The following is a 24,763-nucleotide window of genomic DNA, read 5'->3' as shown; positions in this document are numbered from 1 at the left end:
TATTCACTGACAGAATATGACCTGAGGTTGTCTTATGACATCCTAAAGAAGTTAACAGTATTGCTCTGCACATGCTAATTTGTACATGTTGTTTTCTCCAAAGGGTTCCTGGAGCTTTATCCATACTTGTTTCATGGTGGAATGGACTTTGAAATTTCTTTTAAGTTCAGAACTGACCAACTGAATGGATTGCTGCTTTTCATTTACAACAAAGATGGACCTGATTTTCTTGCTGTATGTTAATTGATTTATTTAAATTTATTTTAAAATGATAGATCCAGTGTTAAAATCAACAAACCATGTGTTAACATTATATGTGACTTCAATTTATTTTCAAATTCATGTTTGTTTTTATTTTTTTTCCCCCGCATCATTTTCACTTTTGAAGTCCTATGAAACATTTGTATTTTAGGGTCATGATGATTTTTTAAATGATTTTATATTTTTAAAATTATAATTTTAACAAAGCATCCTAAATATAAGGAATTAAGAAAGTCTAATTTAGTTCCCTTATATATGAAAAATGTTTCTTTATTACCTTTTTATAATGTCAAATATATGTATATTTGTTTAATATTATGCACACATATACATAAAATAAAATACAGTAATACAAGGAACACTCATGAACTTACCACCAAAGAACTAAAATATTATCAAATTTTTGCACCCATCTCTAGGGTTTCTCCTGGCCCATTTCCCTCACTCCCTCTAGAGGTAATATGTAATCATAATTTTGTGTTTGTTATCCCTTTGCATTTGTATAGTTTGGACACTGTGAGTGAATGCATAAAAATCCTTGTTTTTGAAATTTTTGTAAAAGTGGTATTATACTCTATCCTTAGGCAATTGTTTTAGCCCTTGACTTTGTTTCTGAGTTATTCAAGTTATCATTTTTCATGGCTGAGTAATATATCTCTTCTACTTTCAGTGAGGTAGTGGTTATTGCATGTTTTTGCTATCATGAATAAGGCTACTATGAACATTTTCATAGGATGCAGTTCATACACCAGAAGGGTGAACTTTTAGTTGAAGATATTAGGAGAAAGAATATGGACTTTTGGTGTCAGACAAGGGAGAGAAAGATAGTTATTTTTCTCTATTACACAAAATCCTCCAAAATTTTGCTTCTACATACCTGGCAGAACTAAAACTTTCTCTTTTCCCTATATGAATTATTTTACCTCATTTAATACCTTTTTCTAAGTCTAATCTGCTCATACTTGCTCCTGTGCCATTGAATGTGTTAATTTTCCTGCTGAAGATTCTCCATGACTCTTACTTCCAAAAACCTTACTTCAAACTTTTCCTAGTTCTTAGGGAACAAAAGGTATATCTTGTCTCTGATGTCACTGAACGCCATTCCAATCTTATTTATAACATTACCACATGTTTGCCTAAGGGCTTCCCAGGTGGCATAGTGGTAAAGAATCTGCCTGCCAATGCAGGAGACAAAAGAGATGCAGGTTCAGTCTCTGGTTGGGAATATCCTCTGGAGTAGGAAATGGTAACCTGCTCCAGTATTCTTGCCTGGAAGAGTCCATGAACAGAGGATCGTGGCAGGCTACAGTTTATAGAGTCGCAAAGAGTTGGACACAACTGAATGACTGAGTACACACACAGCACGTTTGCCTCTGCTATTAAGACAGTGTCATTCTTGGGGACACTTTCTCGTATAATAGCAGAACATATTACCTTATATAACCACAGAACACAATAGGGAAAATCAATATTTATTAATGGTGGGATAAAAAATGAATGACTACCTGATGTACTTCACAAAGATGATTTTTACTTAGGAAAGAAATAAGTTTTTAAAATGCATTACTTAGTGGATATCCCTGGTGGCTCAGATGGTAAAGAATCTGCCTACAGTGCAGGAGATGTGGGTTCAATCCCTGGTTGAGAATATCCTCTGAGTAGGAAATGGCAACCTGCTCCAGTATTCTTTCCTGGAAAATTCCATGGATAGAGCAGCCTGGTGGGCTACAGTCCATGGAATCTCAAAGAGTCAGACATGACTGAGCAACTAACAGATTTCACGTTAATTTGTTTCATTATTATGCTCTCAAATGTTCAAGTATCCTCTGGCCACCAGTTTGACTTCTAACAAAATAAGAACATAGTAGGTAAGATAATTATCGAGTAACATTTTGAAGAAAAACATACGGAGGCATTTCCTTTACCATGAAATGTGGGTGAAATATGTTCATATTAGAAAATGGAACCTTAATTTAAAGGTACAGACATAGAAGCAATTATGTTAATCAGAGATTTAGAATAGAAACACTGAAACATCAAATCAAAATACATCTTACAAATTTAAAATTGAGTTCACTAACCAGTTAAAATAAGCTTAATCAGGCTTGACATTTCATTTTCTTATTGTCTTGTCATATTTTCCCCCTAAATTAAATTGATATATGAAGTAGTATTTTCTCATTTTCTAAAGATTCAAATAAAAATAGAGTCAGAGTTTAAACCATTCTGTTCGCTTCAGTCATTCAGTCACTTATGCTAGGGTTTAATCTTTTACCTGTGTTGCCTCAAAAAGAAAAACAGGTTTTGCCTATATAATATTGCATTACATCATATCATCATTACTGGGTATAAATGTGTCTGACTCATTACAACATCCTTCATGTCAATTATAAGCTTGCAAAGTGCTTCATTATATGTTACTCCAGTTCTGCTTAGAATAAAGTGGGACATTTTTATAGAGTACTTTCAGGGAAATTTCTTGCTTTTCTTCAAGAAGTTGACCTTCTGTTCTCTCCCAAACTGCTATTCTGCAGTCTTTTTATATACCTATTTTCTTTTTAATATGAAATACAGATGGAACTGAAGAGTGGAATATTGAGCTTCCGGTTAAATACTAGTCTTACTTTTACACAAGTGGATCTTTGGCCGGGGCTGTCCTACTGTGATGGAAAGTGGAATAAAGTGATCATTAAAAAAAATGATTCTGTCATATCAGCAAGCATGAATGAACTGATGGAGCACGTGTCAGAGTCCAGAGCCCAGGCACTGATGGTGAATTCCGCCGTCTATGTGGGAGGAGTCCCACAGGAGCTGCGTGACTCCTATAAACACCTGAAGCTGGAACAAGGTAAACTTCATCTGGAAGTACAGCCCTAGTACTCCCAGGTCTTGGTGGTTCTGTGTTTCAAGACAGAGCAGTAGAACTGATCTGAAAGCAACATCTATTCATCTATTTTCTGGAAGAATTGTAGGCTCTAAAAAAAAAAATCACAAAATACTTCTTCAAATAGTTTTGTATGTTGTCCTTAAGAGTATGTTGTTATATCTATTTATATGTTAAATCATACCTATTTATACAATAAATAATAAATCAGTATATTTAGTCAACCATCTTTATCAGATGTAATTTATAGACATGTATATTTGTGTGCACAAGTATATGTGTATGTATGTATACACACACACACACACATATAGTATGTTTCCTTGTATGTTTTTTTGGGATACGCATGTGGTTCTGGTTCTTCTAAATGCTGACCATTATCTGTATTTACAGATTAAAAAATAGGTTAGTGTGCACAGCCAGGAAAAATGGCCTTAAATACCCTGGGATTTTTTTCTGACATCAATGCTGTTTGTTTCCATGCATTTCCATGGAGCTCTCATGCAGCAAAGCACATGAAAATGTGAGATTGCTTTAATTTCTGACATACTTGTGAAAAATATATATGTCATTTAATATTCATAACCATCAATGAAAGGAAAAAGTACAAGTGTATGATGTAAGCTAAAGGAAACCTTTAACTCATATAAGGAGTTTGAACATAATTGGGGAAATAATTGATTATAAAAGACTAATTGTATGTGAGTTCATATTGTGTGACAGGTGTGGTTCTGAGAGCCTCATATGAGAATAACTGGGTCAGTTCTTCAAAGCAAGCCCACGAAACAGGCATTATTACTTGTATCCCCATTTTAAAGATTGAGAAACTAGATAGCAGGGAGGAAAGTAATTTGCTCAAGGTCAGTGGCCACTAGCAGATGGCAAGCCGACCCATCTTGGGCTGCCTCTTATTAAAGCCCACTTTCCTTATTATAGTTAAGTGTTCTCTTTTATGGGCACTGGTCAAAGTTCCTTTCTCTATGAAGTGGGAAAAGCACAGAAACTTTCAGCTTGTATGCTTCTGTGTAGAAAATGTTCTCAACATATTTCAAAACCTGTGCACCCTGAATGGTTAAAATTTCCATGAAGCAGTCTTTGCCTATTTGGTAAGTACATAAAGATTTAAATGTCTTTGAATAGAAAATATATGGCAAGCTCTAAGGAGACTTTTAGAAGGGTACTAGTATGGAGTTAATGAATATCTGGGGTGTAAGACAGTAATGACATTTTCAAGGCACTTAAGATGTAACAGCAGCTAAAAATATTACATTCATATAAGGGCTTCTTTGGGTTTTCAGGTTTCTGAGGTTAGAAAGAGCTTGAAAACTCTTTATAAGAACAAAATTACTTGATTCTATTTACATCTAGGAAAAAATCCTCTGTATACTGAGCATTTTACTGTCAAAGTACACCAAAACCCATTATTATGAATGTCCTAGAAAGCTGGCTAAAATTGGAATTATAAGATGATAATGATGAAACTTTAAAGCATCAACATAGACCCAAGGGGACTAACTCTATGACTAAAACTGTGATACTAGAAGATATTTTATTTATAGATAATACTAAATTTTTATCATTGCAGTATCATCCATATCAGTGGTTCTCAAACTACTGATAAAATATTGAAATATAGTAGCTAAAACTTTGTAAGAACTCAATAAAATTAGCTATTATTATTATTCAAGATCCACTGGAATTGCCCAGAAAAGGTTTTTTAAAATGCAGGTTTTAACTGATATTTAAATGGCTTTGTCTCTTAAGATTCTGACTCAGATGTTTTGAATAGTACTGATTTATATAAGCAGCAGCATGTTTTACACAGTGATCAGGAGAACATTCACAATATAAAGGTGCTGCATGCATGTAGTGAATTGCAACTAAAACTAATCATGTTCACTTACTGTATTTTTTTCAGTCCACTATCATAAAAATTGTTCTATGCTTCTTTACTGGGCTTTCCTGCTGGTTCGGTGGTAAAGAATCCACCTGCAATGTGGGAGACCCAAGTTTGATCCCTGGATCGGGAAGATCCCCTGGAGAAAGGAACGGCAACCCACTCCAATATTCTTGCCTGGTAAATGCCATGGACAGAAGAGCCTGGTGGGCTACAGTCCATGGGGTCGCAAAGAGTCAGACACGACTTAGCAACTAAACAACAGTGACGTGCTTCTCCATTACCACCTTTTCCAAAGACTCTATTATTGTGGTCCTACTAGAGCTATCTTTTTAATATCCATTATTGTTACAATCTTCCTTTAAAAAGGCAGATTAATTTTCCTCTGTGTTCTGGAGACACTGGGTAACATAATGTGATGAAGATATTCCACCTTAGACCATGGGTGCTTGGGTTGGGAGTGAGCGGGCCATGGCATGTGGTCTCCCAGGTTATGGTCTGTCGGTAGCTCTGAGCAGCGAGGTTAAGAGCGGGGCTGACAGCCGACCATCCTGCAGGCCCAAGTGCCCCAGGGTTGGACTCTTCCCCCAAGGGGCTACTGTGTCTCTCAGATTTGTCAACCCAGGGTTCTAGACCACCTTCCTGTTATTCAGAGACCTGGGAGGAGGATAGGTGTGGGGAGTCACTTCCAGTTTTCACAAAGGCAGGGATAAAAGATGAGGAGGCATCACTAGTCTTCCCACAGACAGCCCCTCTTCCCTCTTTTTACCCTCGCATCCCAGTCATATTTCAGAGATCACTAGGGAGCATTTTCAGTGGAGGGTTTCTGATGGTGCAGAGTTGGAAGAATGGTACAAACTTTGACAAAACCCTCTGCTACCCTGAGGATAGCACAACAAGGACCCTGCACTATAGCCTAGGTAGCTATACCCCCAAGGCCTGAGGGCAGAGTCCCACTTCCTAAGCAGAATTACTGCATAGAAGCATCACTCTGTAACTCTGCACCTTTTTATCTCCAGATTGAAGGAAGCCTATGACTGTGGCCTTTTCAAAATTTAAAATTGTGTCCTGTGTATTAATGTTTAAGATACTTCTTTAAATTTTTTTAACCTTTTTAATTGTAGTTAAATATACCTAACAATACTTTGCTGACAAAGGTCTGTATAGTTAAAGCTATGGGTTTTCCAGTAGTCATGTATGGATGTGAGAGTTGGACCATAAAGAAGGCTGAATGCAGAAGAATTGATGCTTTTGAACTGTGGTGTTGGAGAAGACTCTTGAGAGTCCCTTGCACAGCAAGGAGATCAAACCAGTCAATCCTAAAGGAAATCAATCCTGAATATTATTGAAGGGACTGATGCTAAAGCTGAAATTCCAATACTTTGGCCACCTGATATGAAGAACTGACTCATTAGAGAAGACCCTGATGCTGGGAAAGATTGAAGGCAGGAGGAGAAGGGGACGACAGAGGATGAGATGGTTGGACGGCATCACCGACTCAATGGACATGAGTTTGAGCAAACTCCAGGGGATGGTGATGGACAGGGAAGCCTGGCATGCTGCAGTCCATGGGGTCGCAAAGAGTTGGACACAACTGAGCGACTGAACAACAGCAGATACCTAACTTACAATTGGGGCTTGCCAGGTGACTCAAAGAATCTACCTACTAATATAGGAGATGTGGGTTTGATCCCTGGGTCGGGAAGATCTCCTGCAGAAGGAAATGGCAACCCAGTATTCTTCCCTGGAAAATTCCATGGGTAGAGGAGCCTGGTGGGCTACAGTCCACGGGGTCATAGAGAATCGGACACAACTTAGCAACTGAACAGTAACACCTAAGATACCATTTACCATCTTAATCACTTTTAAGTGTCCAGTTCAGGCATTGAGTACATTCATGTTTTTGAGCAACCATCAGCACCATCTATCTCTAGCAGTCTTTTCATACTGTGAAACTGAAATTCTGTACCCCTTGAACAATAAAGGGGCATTCCTTATAAGGGTGCATTAATGTTTGCCAAAGCTGTCTTTGAATTGTTCATCCTTTTATTGGCAGGGAAACTGGAGGACCAGAGAAGTTAGGTGACCCAGCTCTGTGCCATCAGAAAATTACTACTTGTAAAGAAATTAGAATTCTTAGTTTCTGAATTTTCAAGGAGATGCTTTTATATTGAGCTTCATTGCTTTCAACTCAATTTACCCAACTTACTGAGTATATACTGTGAGTTGAAGATAGACTAGCAGTATTGATCAGTCAGGCCTAAAGGAATGTGAATAATAGCAAAGGCATTTAAAAGGAAATAGGCTGCAACTTAATGTGTTAGAAGACAGAATAACGCACCATATAAATGCTGAAGAGAACAATATGGTCATTGTTAGAATTAACTTACTTTACTGTTCAACATTGCATTGTGTTTTATTTCCATTTCTTGCTGGTGGGTTTTAATCCTGAAAAGAACTAATTATCTGTTTGGGGCCATTCAGACTTGGCAGTATTTTCTTCACGAAAGAAACTATGTGTTCCAGCAATCTCAGACTCAGTCTGTTTGTCCCTTCTTTGACAATTGTGTGCAGTTTTGTGAGCAGAGTGCTGTCAAACCCCACAGAATTGATCTCTGTTTATACAAAACAGCGAGTCAATGAAAGCTCCTGCTGCTCCCCGGGTGACGTGATGCCCCATGGTTCTGTAAGAAAAGGGCAGTCAGCGCACACTTCAAACCCATCTCCTCCACCTTCTCTATTAAACCTCCCAGAACTGAATGCAGTGTGGCTATTCTAAAGTCAATTGAGTAGAGTACACTTTGCAGGATGCTTCTTGTGTCGCTATTGCCAAAGTTGAATTTGGTTCCTGTCCTGAGACCATGAACCTGAAACTGCTAATCATTTTGCACAGTTGATATTATGGAACTCAGTGAAAATGGTGGAGCACAGTGACAGCTCCCAAGTGTCCTGATTTAACTGGGGCTTCGTTCTATGACTATGAAATGGTTGGTATGGAGTTCATTGCAATAACTCATGATTTTAGTGTATTTTGAAACTATATTCTTTCTCCTTGTTGTTGTTCAGTTGGTAAGTCATGTCTAACTCTTTGCAACCCCATGGATTGCAGACCATCAGGCTTCCTTGTCCTTCCCTATCTTCAGGAGTTGGGTCAGACTCATGTCCATTGAGTTGGTGATCTTATCCAACCATCTCCTACTGTTCTGCATTAGAACCTCATGCTTGCATGCTGTCATGTCCAACTCTTTGTGAGGCTATGGACTGTAGCCCGCCAGGCTCCTCTGTCCATGTGATTTCCCAGGCAACAGTTCTGGAGTGGGTTGCCGTTTTCTCCTCCAGGGGATCTTTCCAACCCTGGGACCAAACCTACGTCTACCCATGTTTCCTGCATTGCAGGCAGATTCTTTACCTCTGAGCCACTGGGGACCTGAGAGCGTATATTTTTCCTCAGTGAGCTTCTTGAATAATCACGCTCATTCACATATTAGTTTTTGGCACTTAGACATGGACTTATACATACATGTGACTTCATTTTCCAGGTTTGAGAAACATGTGAAAATTCTCTTACCATAATGTGTAATTGCCTATATATTATGTAGCACCACTGGACTACATATTATTTCATAAGAATAAACAGAATGCAAAAAAACTGCTCCTAAAAAGATATAATACATACTTTTCAGTTGAATCTAATTCAGTTGAATTACAATTATCAGCTTGTATATATATTTCAAAATAACGTAAATATAAATACTTCCGGCAAAAGCTTAACCTCGTAAAAAGCAGGCAGGGGGAGCATACAGGACCTCCCAAAGAAGACTTGACAGTTTGCAGATTGTGTCTAAACCACCTCCCCAACGTCATCAAAATGTAGTGCTACAGGGGAGAAAAATGATGGCTAATTGAGGACTCAAGCCCTTCGTGTGATCCTCATCCCTTACTGTTTGCTAGGTTTCGGTGGTTGCATGAAGGATGTGAAGTTTGCACGGGGTGCCGTCATTAACTTGGCATCCGTGTCCAGTGGTGCTGTCAGAGTCAATCTGGATGGATGCTTGTCAACTGACAGTGCTGCTAAGTGCAGGGGAAATGACTCCATCCTGGTGTACCGGGGAGAAGAGCGGACTGCTTATGAGAGCCGTCTCCAGCCGTTCACAGGTAACGCGGAGATGCTCTAAATTCAGTGTTCCACGGCTCTTCCTCATCGCCTCTTCCCTCCCTGCCAGCCCACTACCAGTCTCCATGAGTCCTGTCTTAACTTTCCTCCTTCTTATTTCCATTAAAGAATACCTGTATCGAGTAACAGCCTCACATGAAGGAGGTTCGGTACATAGCGACTGGAGCCGGGGACGCACAACAGGAGCAGGTAAAGAGTGTTTATCTTAAGAAGTGTATCGCACACGAATGCACACATGTGTGCATGTAAAGAAAAACAAAACCTCTCACCCATGCAGCAAGTAGCATGTTTGTAATCTTGTGACAGAGCACACCTTGGTTTGCAGAGGCATCTGTTGTTGGTGAAAATGCTTAGTGGACCAGGACTTTTGATTCTTCAAATATTTCATAAAGATTTGTTCAGGCGGAGTCTTTCCTCTTCAGATGCAGCAGAAAGTAAGTTCAAGTTGTCTTGATAAAGGCCCATATCGACTGTAATTCATCAAAGAACTGGAAATCTTTACAAGTTGCTTAGTCCCCGAAAAGCTAAAGTCAGGGTTACCTTTCGGTGAGGATAGGCAGCTTCTGGCCTCTTTGGTGGAGAGCTTGTTTGAAAGCCACACTGTGGTTGGAAGCAAATGTGTCTTTTATTGGGCTTCCACAATGGCTCAGTTGGAAAAGAATCTGCCTGCGATACAGGAGACACAGGAGGGGCAGGTTCGATCCCTGTATCAGGAAGATCCACTGGAGGAGGAAAATGGCAACTCATTTCAGTATTCTTGCCTGGAAAATTCCATGGATGGAGGGGCCTGGTGGGCTACAGTCCATGGGGTCTCCAAAACAGTTGGATACGACTAAACTTGCACACATGTGTCTTTTATCACATAATGGCAGATGTTTGCCATGGTGCTTACTGTTAGGGTCTCAGAATGCCTCTGCCAGGATAGAAATCACTGAGTGCTCTAATTTCTTTGAGTTGAATGGAGAAGCAACTAGGAAACAGACTATTAGATATAATTTCAGATAACTGATTTATTAGCACTTTGTACTTCTGACAGTGACCGCAACATCTTTTCACATAATACCATCACAAAGAGGCATTCATTACGAGAAGTTTTGTGAGTCAGCAGCCTTCTACCATTTTAGAGAAAATATTTGTCAGAAAGACAAATACATTTCCATATGATTGACACTCTTGAAGAGTTGTTAGCAAGTCATGATTTGTCTAAAGACGTGTTTGTTTGTCTTACCAAGTACCCGCTCATAGTTATTATCAATAACAGGTTACTAGTGCAGACGTCCTTTGAGGAATCTTTTTAATCTAAAAGATAATTAAATACTGAGATGGGATACTAATAAGAATTTTCGAAGTTTGCTGCCTATAGAGTTTCCAGAAGAGGACAACTTGACACTTTTCCAGGATGAGTTAAATCATCATCTATTTATAGGCAAGACAATGAACTGAATGATCCCTTAGATCCTTTTCAACTTTAGATCTTAGAAAAAGCTCTAATGTAAAATGTTCATTTGTGACTGGCATGTTCTCTGCCCCTGTTTCACATTTCTCTACTTTATTAATAAATATAAAGCCTGCTTTCAGTCTAATTCAGCAACCTAAATAGGTGTCCAGAAAGTGCATGCCTTACATTGCTTAATAACCCCCATTTTGAGTACCACCAAGAAAGTATGCAAATAGAGCTCTGAATTTATAGCAGTGATCTGACCACAAAGTCTTATGCCATAAATTCATATTTACAATCTGACCACAGCACTGAGCAGCTACATGCTCCCAAGGGTTGGAGAATAATTGCGCTATTTAATTATTTTTGAGTCAGTTTTGCTCTGTCCCTTATGAGAACACCATCTGTTAGACAGGACTGTACTTTGCCCTGTACCACATTTCAGAACGAATAAAATCAGCATCACTCCCATTGTCCCATCACTTGGAACGTGACTGCATGGCCTGTGCGTTTCCTAAAGTTGTAATGTTTCACCTGCACAGAAAGTGGTTCTCCACCTCTGTGCTTCCTCTCATTTCTTACGTTCATGATGCTTCCCTTGTGGCAGTCCTGTTTTATTGGCCTGAAAAGTAACGTCAGAGGAGGAGGCTATTTGATGGGGAGACACCAGGGTGATCCTCCATCGAGAGTGCTCAGGAGTCCAGCAGCAGTCTGAGCCCCTCTGTCATCCATCATCCTGCCATGGAGTTCCTCGGGCTTTTTCTCGGTATCCTCCATGCAGTCAGCTGTGATAAAGTTGTTACTGATCAGAACCATAGAAATATCTAATAAATAGTTAAAGATTATGGATTTTTAACAGTAGGGGATTCAGCTTATAAGTGAGGTTTTGTAGTTTCTTTAAACTCTTCATTGTGTGTTACTTTGTGATACTCTGAAGAAAATGGCTCTGAAAATGGTTTTGTAGAATCTCAAGAGCATTGACTTCTCTACCTGCCCCTTCCCCTAAGTGCAGTTAGGAATGTATCCTGTATATCCCACCTGGTAGAACTTTGCTTCTTTAAAAATAAATTGGAAAAACAATTGAATTTTTGCAAATGGGATCAGACCTTTCAAGTACAATATGATCACATTTGTGATATTTTTTGGCTAATACATTGACGATATAAAAGTGTCAAACCACTATGTATAATAACAGTCTAATTATCTTGCTTCAAAGGGGTACATCATTATATTGTTTGAACTTGTTATCGGCCTACTATCCACCTCCTTCTTTATGAGTGATGGTTAAAACATGTTGGATACATTAAATGTTTTTGGAAAACCTGGTCTAGGCTTGAAAGAACGTGATGTCGATGGAGTTTTGATGGTTTTGAAATATCGCTTAAACTGAATGGCTCAAGATGTGCAGTCATATTAAATCAATGCTGAAAAGTTACAACTCTAATAAATTGTATTTATGCTAATGGTTGAGTCTGATTTACTGCAGCCATTAAAATTGAAGAATAGGAGCAATAGTCTTCTCAGAACTGCCATTCTGCCTATTTTCTCTTTTATCCTTTCACAGCTCCACAAAGTGTGCCGACTCCCTCAGGAGTCCGCAGCATAAATGGCTATAGCATCGAGGTGACCTGGGATGAACCTGTTGTGGCTAGAGGTGTAATTGAGAAGTATATCCTGAGAGCCTACAGTGAGGACACCCCTGGTCCACCCCGCATGCCCTCTGCCAGCTCTGAGCTTGTCGATACCAACACCTTCACAGGTAAAGTGGGTTCCTCGAGGGAGTAGATCTCATTAATTTTCTTTTTGTTTTGACTTTGAATACAAACATCCTTCAAGCCTTTTCCCCTAGTATATGAAAAAGTCTCAAATTTTTGCCTGGTTACAAACAACAAGAATCATCTAATTATATGGACACCTCTATCCATGAAGGATGAAAAATAATTCTATAAATGTTTATGGGCTTTCATGGACAGTTTCATTATGAGGCTGGTACTTTCTCCATCCCCCAAAGGTTAGGTCACAAGTGGCTCTCACCCTTAATGAGGTTCTTATTACCTAGGATGCTTATATACCCTTCAAATGTGAAACTTTTCAAGATCTTATATATACATAGGGTGCCAGTGACCTATTTTACCATGCAAAAGTTTACTCGTTGGGACTAGCCCAAGTTCACAGTACCGTTATTTATTGTAAAATTGTTTATTAAACCTAATTATGTCAAGGTAGAGGAGATTAGAGCACCAGCAGTTTGACTGGCAAATCAGTGAATCAATTTCTCACGGTGCGGCATGGATGGTGTGCAGACCGGCAGGAGTGAAATACACTTACAAGCATCACACAAGGTCCCATGCTCAAATTTCTGCTTGTGTCATAAAATAGCAGTTTTCAGCCTCATGAAATGTTAAGGCCCATTTAAATGGAAAGCCAGATTTAAGCCTTTGACCAAAAAAAAATAAAATGCATCAAAGAAATTTAATAGAAAAAATAATTTTCCTCTGTCAGAGATACTTTCAGAACTTGACAAATTAGATGGATTTTCAAAGTGGTCTTAATTGTTTTTCAACTCTATCAGTCAACTCTATCAATCTTTACTTCCTTGTTTTAGATTCGTTAGAATCTACAGCCCAAATATACAACCAATTAAAAAAAAATTGTTTATCTTTCACATCCTTTGTCTTCTATTTTACCCATCTGATAAAAACCCAATCAGATTAGGCCTTTGCCCAGGCTGCACATTGCAGCTAAGTGGGCTGGAAAAAGTCTCAGTTCCCATTTTCTGTTGGACACTCAGTGATGACACCAATCCTACTGTGTTTCTATAATAAGCTCCTTCTCCCATTCTCCTCGTTAAATATTTTATATTTTCCCAAACTATCTAGATGTTAACCTGCCTTCTTTATCCCACTCAGCTGATAGCCTTATATATGAGATTTTCTTAGACACCAAAAAAAAAAGCAAAAATCTATCATAAAAAATTTCTGTCACTCTCTTCCTATGAAATATATACATTAATTGCATTTTTCTGACCAATAACACTGTTATTATGGGTTTAGTGAATTAATGGATGTTAAAACATTTAAAAAATCTTTGGCATATAATATTATTTTCATTTTTTTCACATTTCTCTCCAATTCCCTTCCTGTTTTTATAGAGCTTCCCTTATGCTATTAAAAATAAAATCTTCAAAAGTCCTATGGACCCCAACTTTCCCTACTTTTTCAGAGCGATTACTGGTGCTCTCTTCCTATTATATTTTAGCATCTGTCTCCTGCAGTCTTTTACCAAGTGTGGTCCTAGGACTTGGATCAACAGCCTCCCCTGAGACCTTCTTATTCATGCACATTGTCCAGCCCACCCCCACGTGCGGAAGCAGAAGCTGTGAAGCGGGGCTCAGCAGTCCCGTTTTACCAAGCCCTCCTCTAGTGATGCTGGTGCTGCCGAAGTCAGAGCCACTGCCCATTTGGGTTCTGCCCAGGGTCATTCAGACATGTCTATCAATACCCATTGCTAAACACAAACAAACCCAAACCAATGATAAAAATCCTGCTTTTATCTAAAGTCCCTTCCAGCTATTGCTGTCTCTCTCCTCTTCCTAAGGCATCTATGGTGCTGTCCCCATTTCTTCATTAGGTCTGGCTTCTGCTTACTTGCCTTGTTGAGGACTCCAAAAGCTTCCATTTTAAATATCCACAGAACACTACAATCCTGGTCTCCTCTGCTTGATGGCATTCTGCACTGTGGGTTTCTTACCATCTCTTGAAATGTTTCATCACTTTTCTGATTGTTCTGCTCTGGGTCCCCTTTATTCAGGGTCTTTGCCCACTCCCTCAGAAGCTCAACTCTGCCTTTTGAAAGACCTCAGGGTTTAGACCTGGGACCTTTTCTCTCTCTTTTTAAATTTTTTTCTACAGTCTTGCTGCAGGAAACTCATAGACTCACAAAGCATCCAATACCCTACAGACACTATTGACTCCTAAATGCACATCCTCCCCAGACTTCCAAATGTGTGTATCCAGCAGGCATTTGAAAAAAAATGGACATTTCCAGTAGATGTCTCATTATTTCTAAAGTTACCATCTCCAAAACTGAATTTCTGTTCCTCATGCATTCTCAATATCAATAAATGATATCTCCAGCCCCCCAGTTAATTGAGCTTGAGAATTTTTGAGATGTTTTCATCCTGTTCATACATCATATATCCGTGTTTATTGATTTCATTTTCTAAACTAGGTGTTAAACTCATCTATGTCTCCCCTTATCTACTGTCCAAGACAAACCATTCCAATGTCTAACCTGGACAACTGCAGTACTCTCCTTTCTCATGACACCTCCACCCACAACCGCCATGATTTCCATCCCACCCAGCGACCAGACATCATGCTCCTCTCTTTAAAATTCTTCAGCTGCTTTCCACTGCCTCTCCCAATCTCATTTTATCTCAGTCTCCTCTTATTTTCTGGATTTCCAAATTTTGCTATTATAAGTAATAGGATTTTTAAAAGTCTGCATACAAATCTTTGGAGGAATGACTGACATTGATGGTAGGTTAAATCCCTTGACATGGAACAACTAGATTTAAGATTCCTAAAGCAGTATTCAGTCTTGGACTCTGAGGTCAAGCAGTGTGTGTGTTAGTCGCTCAGTCATGTCCAACTCTTTGTAACTCCACGGACTGTAGCTCGCCAGGCTCCTCTGTCCATGGAATTCTCTAGGTAAGAATAGTACTGGAGTGGGTTGCCATTCCCTTCTCCAGGGATCTTCCCAACTCAGGATTTGAACCTGGGTCTCCTGCATTGCAGGCAGGGTCTTTAGCATCTGAGCCACCTGGGAAGCTGGCTCAAGCAGACATTGATACAAATCTCTGCTGCTTACCCTCCCTGTAACATTGGGGAAATTGTGTAATCTCCTGGATCTCTTTATAGTGTCTTAACCTATGAAGCAGAAGAATAATATTAACCTCAGAAGAATATTAAGTGTATATATATTGAGTGAAGTGTGTATTTCAGCTCTCTTTTCAGCTGTGTAAACTTAGACACATTAATTAACATGTCTGTACTTCGGATTCCCTGTGGGTAATGAAATAGCCACCCACCTCACAGGACAGCTGTGAGGATTAAGGGAATCCATGTGTATGTAAAGCACACAGGGCACCCTTGACACATTGTCGCACTGTATAAATGTCAGCTACCAGAAGTTTTTAAGGCATCTCGCACAATGCTTAACATACGGTAATTTCTTAACAAAGATACAGTTATATTTTTAGGTTGTCAAATATGTGCCAAAAAGACTATGTAAATCATACTCCCACCAGCAAGCAGAATGCAAGATTGTATATTTCACTTTATATCCTAGTTGACAAGTTCTACAGTTAAACTGTACATTTAAAAAAAATATGTCAGAGTATTATTTTAATTTGATTTCTTTGATTCCTGGAGACATTAAGCATTTTCATATTTACTGATAATATATACTTCTTTTATGACATACCTATCATGTTTCATTATCAGTTTTCCTATTGGAAGATTCACATTTTTCTCATTGATTTTAAGTATCTCTTTACATATGAAGAATATTGTAGTTAAGTTTGCCTTATGTGTTGCAACACCCCCGTTTCTTATTTTTCTTTTATTTTGATTTACATTTTTATGTGCAGATTTTAAAGGACATTTTCTATAGTTGATATAATATCTTAAAGATTTTTTTGTTAGTTTTCTATGGGTAATTTGGGTAAAGATGTCCATATTCTTCTTTCAGGGTATACTAATATTTTATTAGATATACCATATTGATTTTATATATATATATGTATATATAATGCATATCTTCTGAATTAGCAATTCTGAATTTGAGGTAAGATCAAATTAGAAACAGGTCAGAGAATCCTCTCAAATTACACAAGATTCTGAAAGGTAATCCTACCCCCAAGATTGAAAACCAGTACAGTAAACTGCTGAATGTTACTGTAGGGCATTTCAAGCATGTCAGAGGTATATAGAGACAGGAAAATTAGAGAACCTCTGACCAACTGTTATTTATTTTTATATATCCAATCTGTGAAAAACTAAGGAAAGAAACCTCAATTATTGCAGTTTTATCAGTTTCTTCAATTTGTCAGTTCTGTTACTTCGGAAGCTTGCTTTTTGTTTGTATTTTTCTTTTTCTTATTACATTTATGTTTGCCACTTTTAAAGTTACATTGTTTGCAGTATATCTGCGTAAAAAGAATCTAGTTTGATTTAGCTTTATAGTCAACTTAAAACTCTCTGTATTTTAGTAGGGGAGTGTAATTCATATTTATTTTTCTAGTTTATACAATTGCTCTTATTTCTCCTACCCTATTTTATGGGGTAAAATAACTTCAATATTTTTAATTAATTTACTTTTTTTGCTATTCCTTTATTTCTCTTCTTGCTTGTGCTGGACTATGAGTTCTATAACTTTTTTTCCTCTCAAGGAGTCTGTTGCTTACAAAGAAGTGAACAGATAAGGACATATGTAAGAGGTAATCTTAAAGGTTATGGAGAACTCTGATACTGCAAGATGGACTTTTATTGGGAAGAATCAGTCTATTAACGGAGAGGAGTATGAATTGAGGGGCACCAAAGCCAGGCTGAATTAGTACCAATGTCAGATTTCACAGCAAAAGAAAAAAAAAAAAAGCAACAACTAGAGTGAGAAAGAAGGGATGAGAAAGTAGAGAGCCAGAAATAATGGATTTGGTGAAGATATTAGGAGTGTAGAGATTGGTTGATGGCAGCTGTTTTGTCAATTCATTAAGAGAACAAGGACTAAGAGAGGGCAAAACAAAGCAGATCATGAGTAGCTTTGTTATTGGTCTTGAAAGTAATCCCCCTTTAGCATTTCTCAGGTGACTCTTGTTAAGATTTTGAAGTTTAATTTTTGGTTATTAGAGTGGTATTTTTTGAATGGAGCCATCAAATAAATCCTGAATCTGTAAGCCAATTTAGCTGTATTGGTTCAAAAAGGGTCCTTGACCAATTACGTTATAATAAAATGCGTTGGTTTCTTTTCATGAATTTTTTTTTTTTTCTGTTATATAGCAAACTCTTTCTTCAAATTCGAGTCTCTCTTTGGCTTGGAAAATTTGCTGTTGAGAAATAGGAGTTTTCAATATTATACATTTCTCCTCAGTTTACCTTCCTCATTTTGGAAGTCTAGAACACAGTTGTCGAGTCAAATCAAAGTGGAAGTCAATATGTTAGTTGGTCAGTGTTGTCTGATCCTTTGTGACCCCTTAGACTGCAGCTCGCCAGGCTCCTCTGTCCATGGACTTCTCCAGGCAAAAATCTGGAGTGGGTTGCCATTTCCTTCTTGAGGGGATCTTCCTGACCCAGGAATTGAACCTGGGTCTCCTGTACCGCAGGCAGATTCTTTACCATCTGAGTCACCAGGGAAGTCCCAGGGTCAAATCAATCTGAGTTCAAATCCCAGTAATGTCATTTAGGATGGTATCAGGCAAATTTGAAAATGTATCACTATATTGGAGTGTCCTTATCTATAAATTCAAGGTGAAAACCTCCTTTATGTTATAAGATTGCTGCAAAGATTTAAAAATGAATTAACTCCTAGAATATTTTGCTTGTAGATAGGCACATAATAAATGTTCAATGAATTAATTGTTATCTTTATGCTATTCAGTCTCTGGATCTGGGTTATTACTTCATAATTTTTAATTTTTCATTTTTTGATTTTGACACTGTTAATTCTGCTCTTTGAATCTTCTGAGATGATTTAAAAAACTCTTCTACTTTAGTCTTTTATATGATTTGAATTTCTTTCTCACCTAGCTCACTTTGATTTCTGCCTATTTCTCAGTATTATCAATTTTCATCTGTGTTATTTATCATTTACCTTCAGTCTCTTGTTAATGGATTCCAAGTTCTTTTTGATCTTAATAGCATGAAACTGGTGATTTTTAAGTTTTACAAGCTTCCTGAATTAAATTCTCCCCTGAGCATGATAGTCTTCTCTAATTTGAGTGCTATAGTCTCTTGTTCTTTTTGAGTTACAGATTTTTTTCCCCCATCAGTAAAATGCACTTCTATAGTTCATTTGCCATATTCCCTGACTTTTATCTTCATACTGAGTGTTTGATCAGGAAAATAAAACCATTTTCATGTCATTTTACTGGGCAACTAGTTGTTGTTAATGAAAACCTTCACTGGGATTAGGAAGGTGTCAATTAAGGTAAATTTGCATTAGCCCCACAGCAATTGTTAAAAGTCAACTCTTTTCTTCTCAGTCTTAGGTGGAGGAGGAGAGCTGAAAATTGTGGGCATTTTGTACCCAGCTCAGGATAAGGTTTGCCCTGAGTTCTTCTTCAAGTTGTCCATTTGTTTTCACCTACTGTCTTTTTGTACTTCAAAACCTGTGGTCATTTCATTGGTATTTTCATTCCAATCCCAAAGAAGGGCAATGCCAAAGAATGTTCAAACTACCACATGATTACACTCATTTCACATGCTAGCAAAGTAATGCTCAAAATCCTTCAAGCTAGGCTTCAACAGTACATGAACCGAGACTTTCCAGATGTTCAAGCTGAATTTAGAAAAGGCAGAGGAACCAGAGATCAAATTGCCGACATCCACTGGATCATACAAAAAGCAGGAGAATTCCAGAAAAACATCTATTTCAGTTTCATTGACTATGTGAACGCCTTTGACTATGTGGATCACAACAAACTGTGGAAGATTCTTAAAGAGATGGGAATACCAGACCACTTTACCTGCCTCCTGAGAAACCTGTATGCAGGTCAAGAATCAAGAGTTAGAACTGGACATGGAACAATGGACTGGTTCCAAATTGGGAATGGAATATGTCAAGGCTGTATAATGTTATCCTGCTTATTTAAATTTTATGTAGAGTACCTCATGTGAAATGCTGGACAGGATGAAGCACAAGCTGGAATCAAGATTGCCAGAGAAATATCATTAACCTTGGATATACAGATGAAACCACCCTTATGGCATAAAGTGAAGAGAAGCTAAAGAGGCTCTTGAGGAAGATGAAAGAGGAGAGTGAAAAAGTTGGCTTAAAACTCAACATTCAAAAAACTAAGGTCTTAGCATTTGGTCCTATCAACTCAGTGCAAATAGACGGGGAAACAATGGAAACAGTGACAGACTTTATTTTCTTGGGCTCCAAAATCACAGCAGATGGTGACTGCAGCCATGAAAATAAAAGACCCTTGCTCCTTGGAAGAAAAGCTGTGACAAACCTAGACAGCATATTAAAAAGCAGAGACTTTACTTTGCCAACAAAGATCCATATAGTCAAAGCTATGGTTTTTCCAGTAGTCCTGTATGGATGTGAGAGTTGGACCACAAAGAAGGCTGGGCACTGAAAAATTAATGCTTTCGAACTGTGGTGCTGGAGAAGACTCTCTAGAGTCCCTTGGATTGCAAGGAGATCAAACCAGCCAATCCTAAAGGAAATCAACCCTGAATATTCATTGAAAGGACTGATGCTGAAGTTTCAATACTTTGGCCACCTGATGCAAAGAGCTGACTCATTTGAATGGACCCTAATGCTGGGAAAGATTGAAAGCAGGAAGAGATTACTTTGGCTATTCGAGGTTTTTTGTATTTCCATACAAATTGTGAAATTCTTTGGTCTAGTTCTGTGAAAAATACCGTTGGTAGCTTGATAGGGATTGCATTGAATCTATAGACTGCTTTGGGTAGAATAGCCATTTTGACAATATTAATTCTTCCAATCCATGAGCACGGTATGTTTCTCCATCTGTTTGTGTCCTCTTTGATTTCTTTCATCAGTGTTTTATAGTTTTCTATGTATAGGTCCTTTGTTTCTTTAGGTAGATATACTCCTAAGTATTTTATTCTTTTTGTTGCAATGGTGAATGGTATTGTTTCCTTAATTTCTCTTTCTGTTTTTTCATTGTTAGTATATAGGAATGCAAGGGATTTCTGTGTGTTAATTTTATATCCTGCAACTTTACTATATTCATTGATTAGCTCTAGTAATTTTCTGGTAGAGTCTTTAGGGTTTTCTATGTAGAGGATCATGTCATCTGCAAACAGTGAGAGTTTTACTTCTTCTTTTCCTATCTGGATTCCTTTTACTTCTTTTTCTGCTCTGATTGCTGTGGCCAGCACTTCCAACACTATGTTGAATAGTAGTGGTGAGAGTGGGCACCCTTGTCTTGTTCCTGATTTCAGGGGAAATGCCTTCAATTTTTCACCATTGAGGGTGATGCTTGCTGTGGGTTTGTCATATATAGCTTTTATTATGTTGAGGTATGTTCCTTCTATTCCTGCTTTTTGGAGAGTTTTAATCATAAATGAGTGTTGAATTTTGTCAAAGGCTTTCTCTGCATCTATTGAGATAATCATATGGTTTTTATCTTTCAATTTGTTAATGTGGTGTATGACATTGATTGATTTGCGGATATTAAAGAATCCTTGCATTCCTGGACACTCTCCGACATAAATCAAAGCAAGATCCTCTATGACCCACCTCCCAGAATACTGGAAATAAAAGCAAAACTAAACAAATGGGACCTAATGAAACTTAAAAGCTTTTGCACTACAAAGGAAACTATAAGTAAGGTGAAAAGACAGCCCTCAGATTGGGAGAAAATAATAGCAAATGAAGAAACAGACAAAGGATTAATCTCAAAAATATACAAGCAACTCCTGCAGCTCAATTCCAGAAAAATAAATGACCCAATCAAAAAATGGGCCAAAGAACTAAACAGACATTTCTCCAAAGAAGACATACAGATGGCTAACAAACACATGAAAAGATGCTCAACATCACTCATTATTAGAGAAATGCAAATCAAAACCACAATGAGGTACCATTACACGCCAGTCAGGATGGCCGCTATCCAAAAGTCTACAAGCAATAAATGCTGGAGAGGGTGTGGAGAAAAGGGAACCCTCTTACACTGTTGGTGGGAATGCAAACTAGTACAGCCGCTATGGAAAACAGTGTGGAGATTTCTTAAAAAACTGGACATAGAACTGCCATATGACCCAGCAATCCCACTTCTGGGCATACACACTGAGGAAACCAGATCTGAAAGAGACACGTGCACCCCAATGTTCATCGCAGCACTGTTTATAATAGCCAGGACATGGAAGCAACCTAGATGCCCATCAGCAGATGAATGGATAAGGAAGCTGTGGTACATATACACCATGGAATATTACTCAGCCATTAAAAAGAATTCATTCGAACCAGTCCTAATGAGATGGATGAAGCTGGAGCCCATTATACAGAGTGAAGTAAGCCAGAAAGATAAAGAACATTACAGCATACTGACACATGTATATGGAATTTAGAAAGGTGATAACGATAACCCTATATGCAGAACAGAAAAAGAGACACAGAAATACAGAACAGACTTTTGAACTTTGTGGGAGAATGTGAGGGTGGGATATTTCAAAAGAACAGCATGTATACTATCTATGGTGAAACAGATCACCAGCCCAGGTGGGATGCACGAGACAAGTGCTCCGGCCTGGTGTACTGGGAAGACCCAGAGGAATCGGGTGGAGAGGGAGGTGGGAGGGGGGATCGGGATTGGGAATACATGTAAATCCATGGCTGATTCATATCAATGTATGACAAAACCCACTGGAAAAAAAAATAATAATAATAATAAAAATTAAAAAAAAAAAAAAAAAAAAAAAGAAAGCAGGAAGAGAAGGGTATGACAGAGGACGAGATGGTTGGATAGCATCACCAATTCAATGGACATGAGTTTGAGCAAATTGCGAGAGATGGTGAAGGACAGGGAACCCTCTCATGCTGCAGTCCATGGGGTTGCAAACAGTCGGATATGACTGAGTGACTGAACAACAAAGTGAGGTGGAAGTTTTCAACCAAGGGTAGATCCCCCTGGTTGGCCTTAAAAAATACAGAAGCCTGTGTCTCACCTGGAAGAGTCTGATTATTTGATTTTGAATATAGCCTGGACATTGGTATTTTTAAAGTGTCAGCAGGTGATTCTGTTGTACAGCCAGCATTGGAAACACTGTTCAAGGTGTTTGACACCAGTGGTCAAGTCTCAGTTTTATCCAGAAATTCTTATGAGGACTTCCACATCCCAAGAGCAACTTGCAAATATAGGATGAAAAAAGAGAAATGCCTGAATAAAAATGATGAACCATTAAAAGAAAGTAATAAAATTAGCAAAGGAAAATCACAGGACAACAAAAATTAAATGAAATGATTCTTGGGAAGAAATAGGAAATTATGGTCAGAGTAACAAAATGCTGAAGGCAAGAGAAAAAAAAGAATATTAATGAAGAGAGCTGAAAGAATAGAAGCATGAGACAGAATATTTACCATTCATGAGTTTGGCTACCAAAGGATTAAATGAGATAAATCCCAGTAGTGTGGAGGGTCCAAGGGTTAACAGCCCCACTCAGGTGCAAATGGGCCCCCTTGGGCCACAGAGTCTAGATTTTGTGCCCTCCAAAGGCCAGGGTTCAGAGCAGGGAGTTCTTGAAAGTTCATTTTCTCAGCTGGAGCCTCGGGGTAGAAAGCCCTGCAGTTATCAGTCCAGTGCATCTTTAGACTAGTTGCAAAGGGCTCCAATTAACTCTGCGTAGCTCTTGCTGATTTTTTCCCTCCAGCCCTGTTAACATGCGAAGCTACTGCCCAGAGAGACAGTCCTGGCATTTCCTTTCAAACCCAGGACTGCTCAGAAAGACCCTTCCCAATCTGATATGAAATTCTGTCAAGAAGGAGTAGATTCAAGAATCTGCACTTATACCATTTTTTTAATTTCCTTAAGATGTTTAAATGTAAACTTAATTATTGGCATAATTAGCACAGCACCTGGCACAGTGCTAAGAAAATAATTGATACACAGAAGATATTTTCTCAGTTTTACTGTTGTATTACATTGAGCTAAACTCTAAAAGAGTTGAATTCCTTTGTCAGATAGTGATCAAATTTATTATTTACTATCGTATAGCAGATAAGCCAATAATGATAATCTTTCAGATGACTTAAATAAATCTATATTACAAAGGAAAAAAAGAAAGACTTTTTTATTTATAATGCAGTTGATAATATCACTCTTGCTCTGAAAACTGGTTCAGTCCTCATATACAGAAGACATTAGTCTTGTACCTGAAAAAAAAGTGGTTTCCATATTGTAAAATCTCTCATTTTTCTCTCTTTGACAGCTAGTAGTAACAATTAGTGAGTCTCAATTCTATTGGTCATAAGGTGTTACTGGATTGCTTATGAAATAACAGATTCTTGGGCTCCATGCACAGGATTCTGTGTATTTGGGCTAGGATTGAGAAATCTGCCTTTTACCAAGTGTTATAGTTGGTCCTCTTGCATAGGCTTATGAGCCACACATTAAAAAGCCACTGGAGTCAGAGGAAGAGCAGGTGAGACGGGATCGCTTTCACCTGCTGGGCTTGAATCTGTCCCTGCTTTGTTTGTCCCCGCCACTTGTTGCAACTATGTGTGGGCAGAAGGATGCAAGGGCAGGTGAGTAAACAGAAGTGGTGTAACTAGGGCCTCTGACCCGTAAGAGCAGTGCTTCTGAAAGTTGCTGGTGAAAAGGAAGTGAGAATTATTTAGGATCTTGGTAAACTTCAGATTTTGATTTAGTAGGTCTGAGACTGTGGTGAGAAACAGTACATTTCTAACAATCCCAACTCTCTCATCCCCCGGCCATGATGCCCTTTAGAAAGGCAGAGAGTTCACTATTTATATTCTAAATGCCAAATTCCTGTTAGGGCTAAAGAAGAAAGAGACCAGGGCAATTCAACTTGTGAAACAGAATTGTAATCTCGTCGTGAAGTCTCATCTGTGTATTTCAATTACACACATTTAACCACCTACCTTGGAAGTGGGGAAACCATGAAAAAGAGTGAAAAAACGTTAGAAATAATCTTACAGGCAAAAGATGCTATCCAATCCTGAAGCTGTTAATGCCTGTCAGAAGGAAAGTATATGTGAATAGTTTTAGGGTTTCCCAACTATTGACTAAAAGGGAAACTCTTTGCTGGGGTGCCTACAAAAAGAATGAAGAACTAAGAGACATAGAAAATCACCGATTCACGAGAATTTAGAGGCATACACAGAATCAAATTG

General features: G+C 38.3%; 1 protein-coding gene across 1 annotated transcript in view; it reads left to right on the top strand.

Moving 5' to 3' along the window:
- The window catches only part of USH2A (usherin), an 892,942-nt gene that overhangs the window by 367,926 nt on the left and 500,253 nt on the right, over nt 1-24,763 (top strand). Inside the window, exons 25-29 of the mRNA XM_061161192.1 lie at nt 104-234; nt 2,836-3,109; nt 8,994-9,197; nt 9,325-9,405; nt 12,219-12,413. Coding sequence (XP_061017175.1) covers nt 104-234; nt 2,836-3,109; nt 8,994-9,197; nt 9,325-9,405; nt 12,219-12,413 — 885 coding nt within the window. The remainder of the gene's footprint in view (nt 1-103; nt 235-2,835; nt 3,110-8,993; nt 9,198-9,324; nt 9,406-12,218; nt 12,414-24,763) is intronic.

This window comes from Dama dama, chromosome 14 (genome assembly GCF_033118175.1).
Source record: "Dama dama isolate Ldn47 chromosome 14, ASM3311817v1, whole genome shotgun sequence".
In the NCBI taxonomy this organism is placed as follows: domain Eukaryota; kingdom Metazoa; phylum Chordata; class Mammalia; order Artiodactyla; family Cervidae; genus Dama; species Dama dama.
This window is presented reverse-complemented; position numbering and strand designations above follow the sequence as displayed.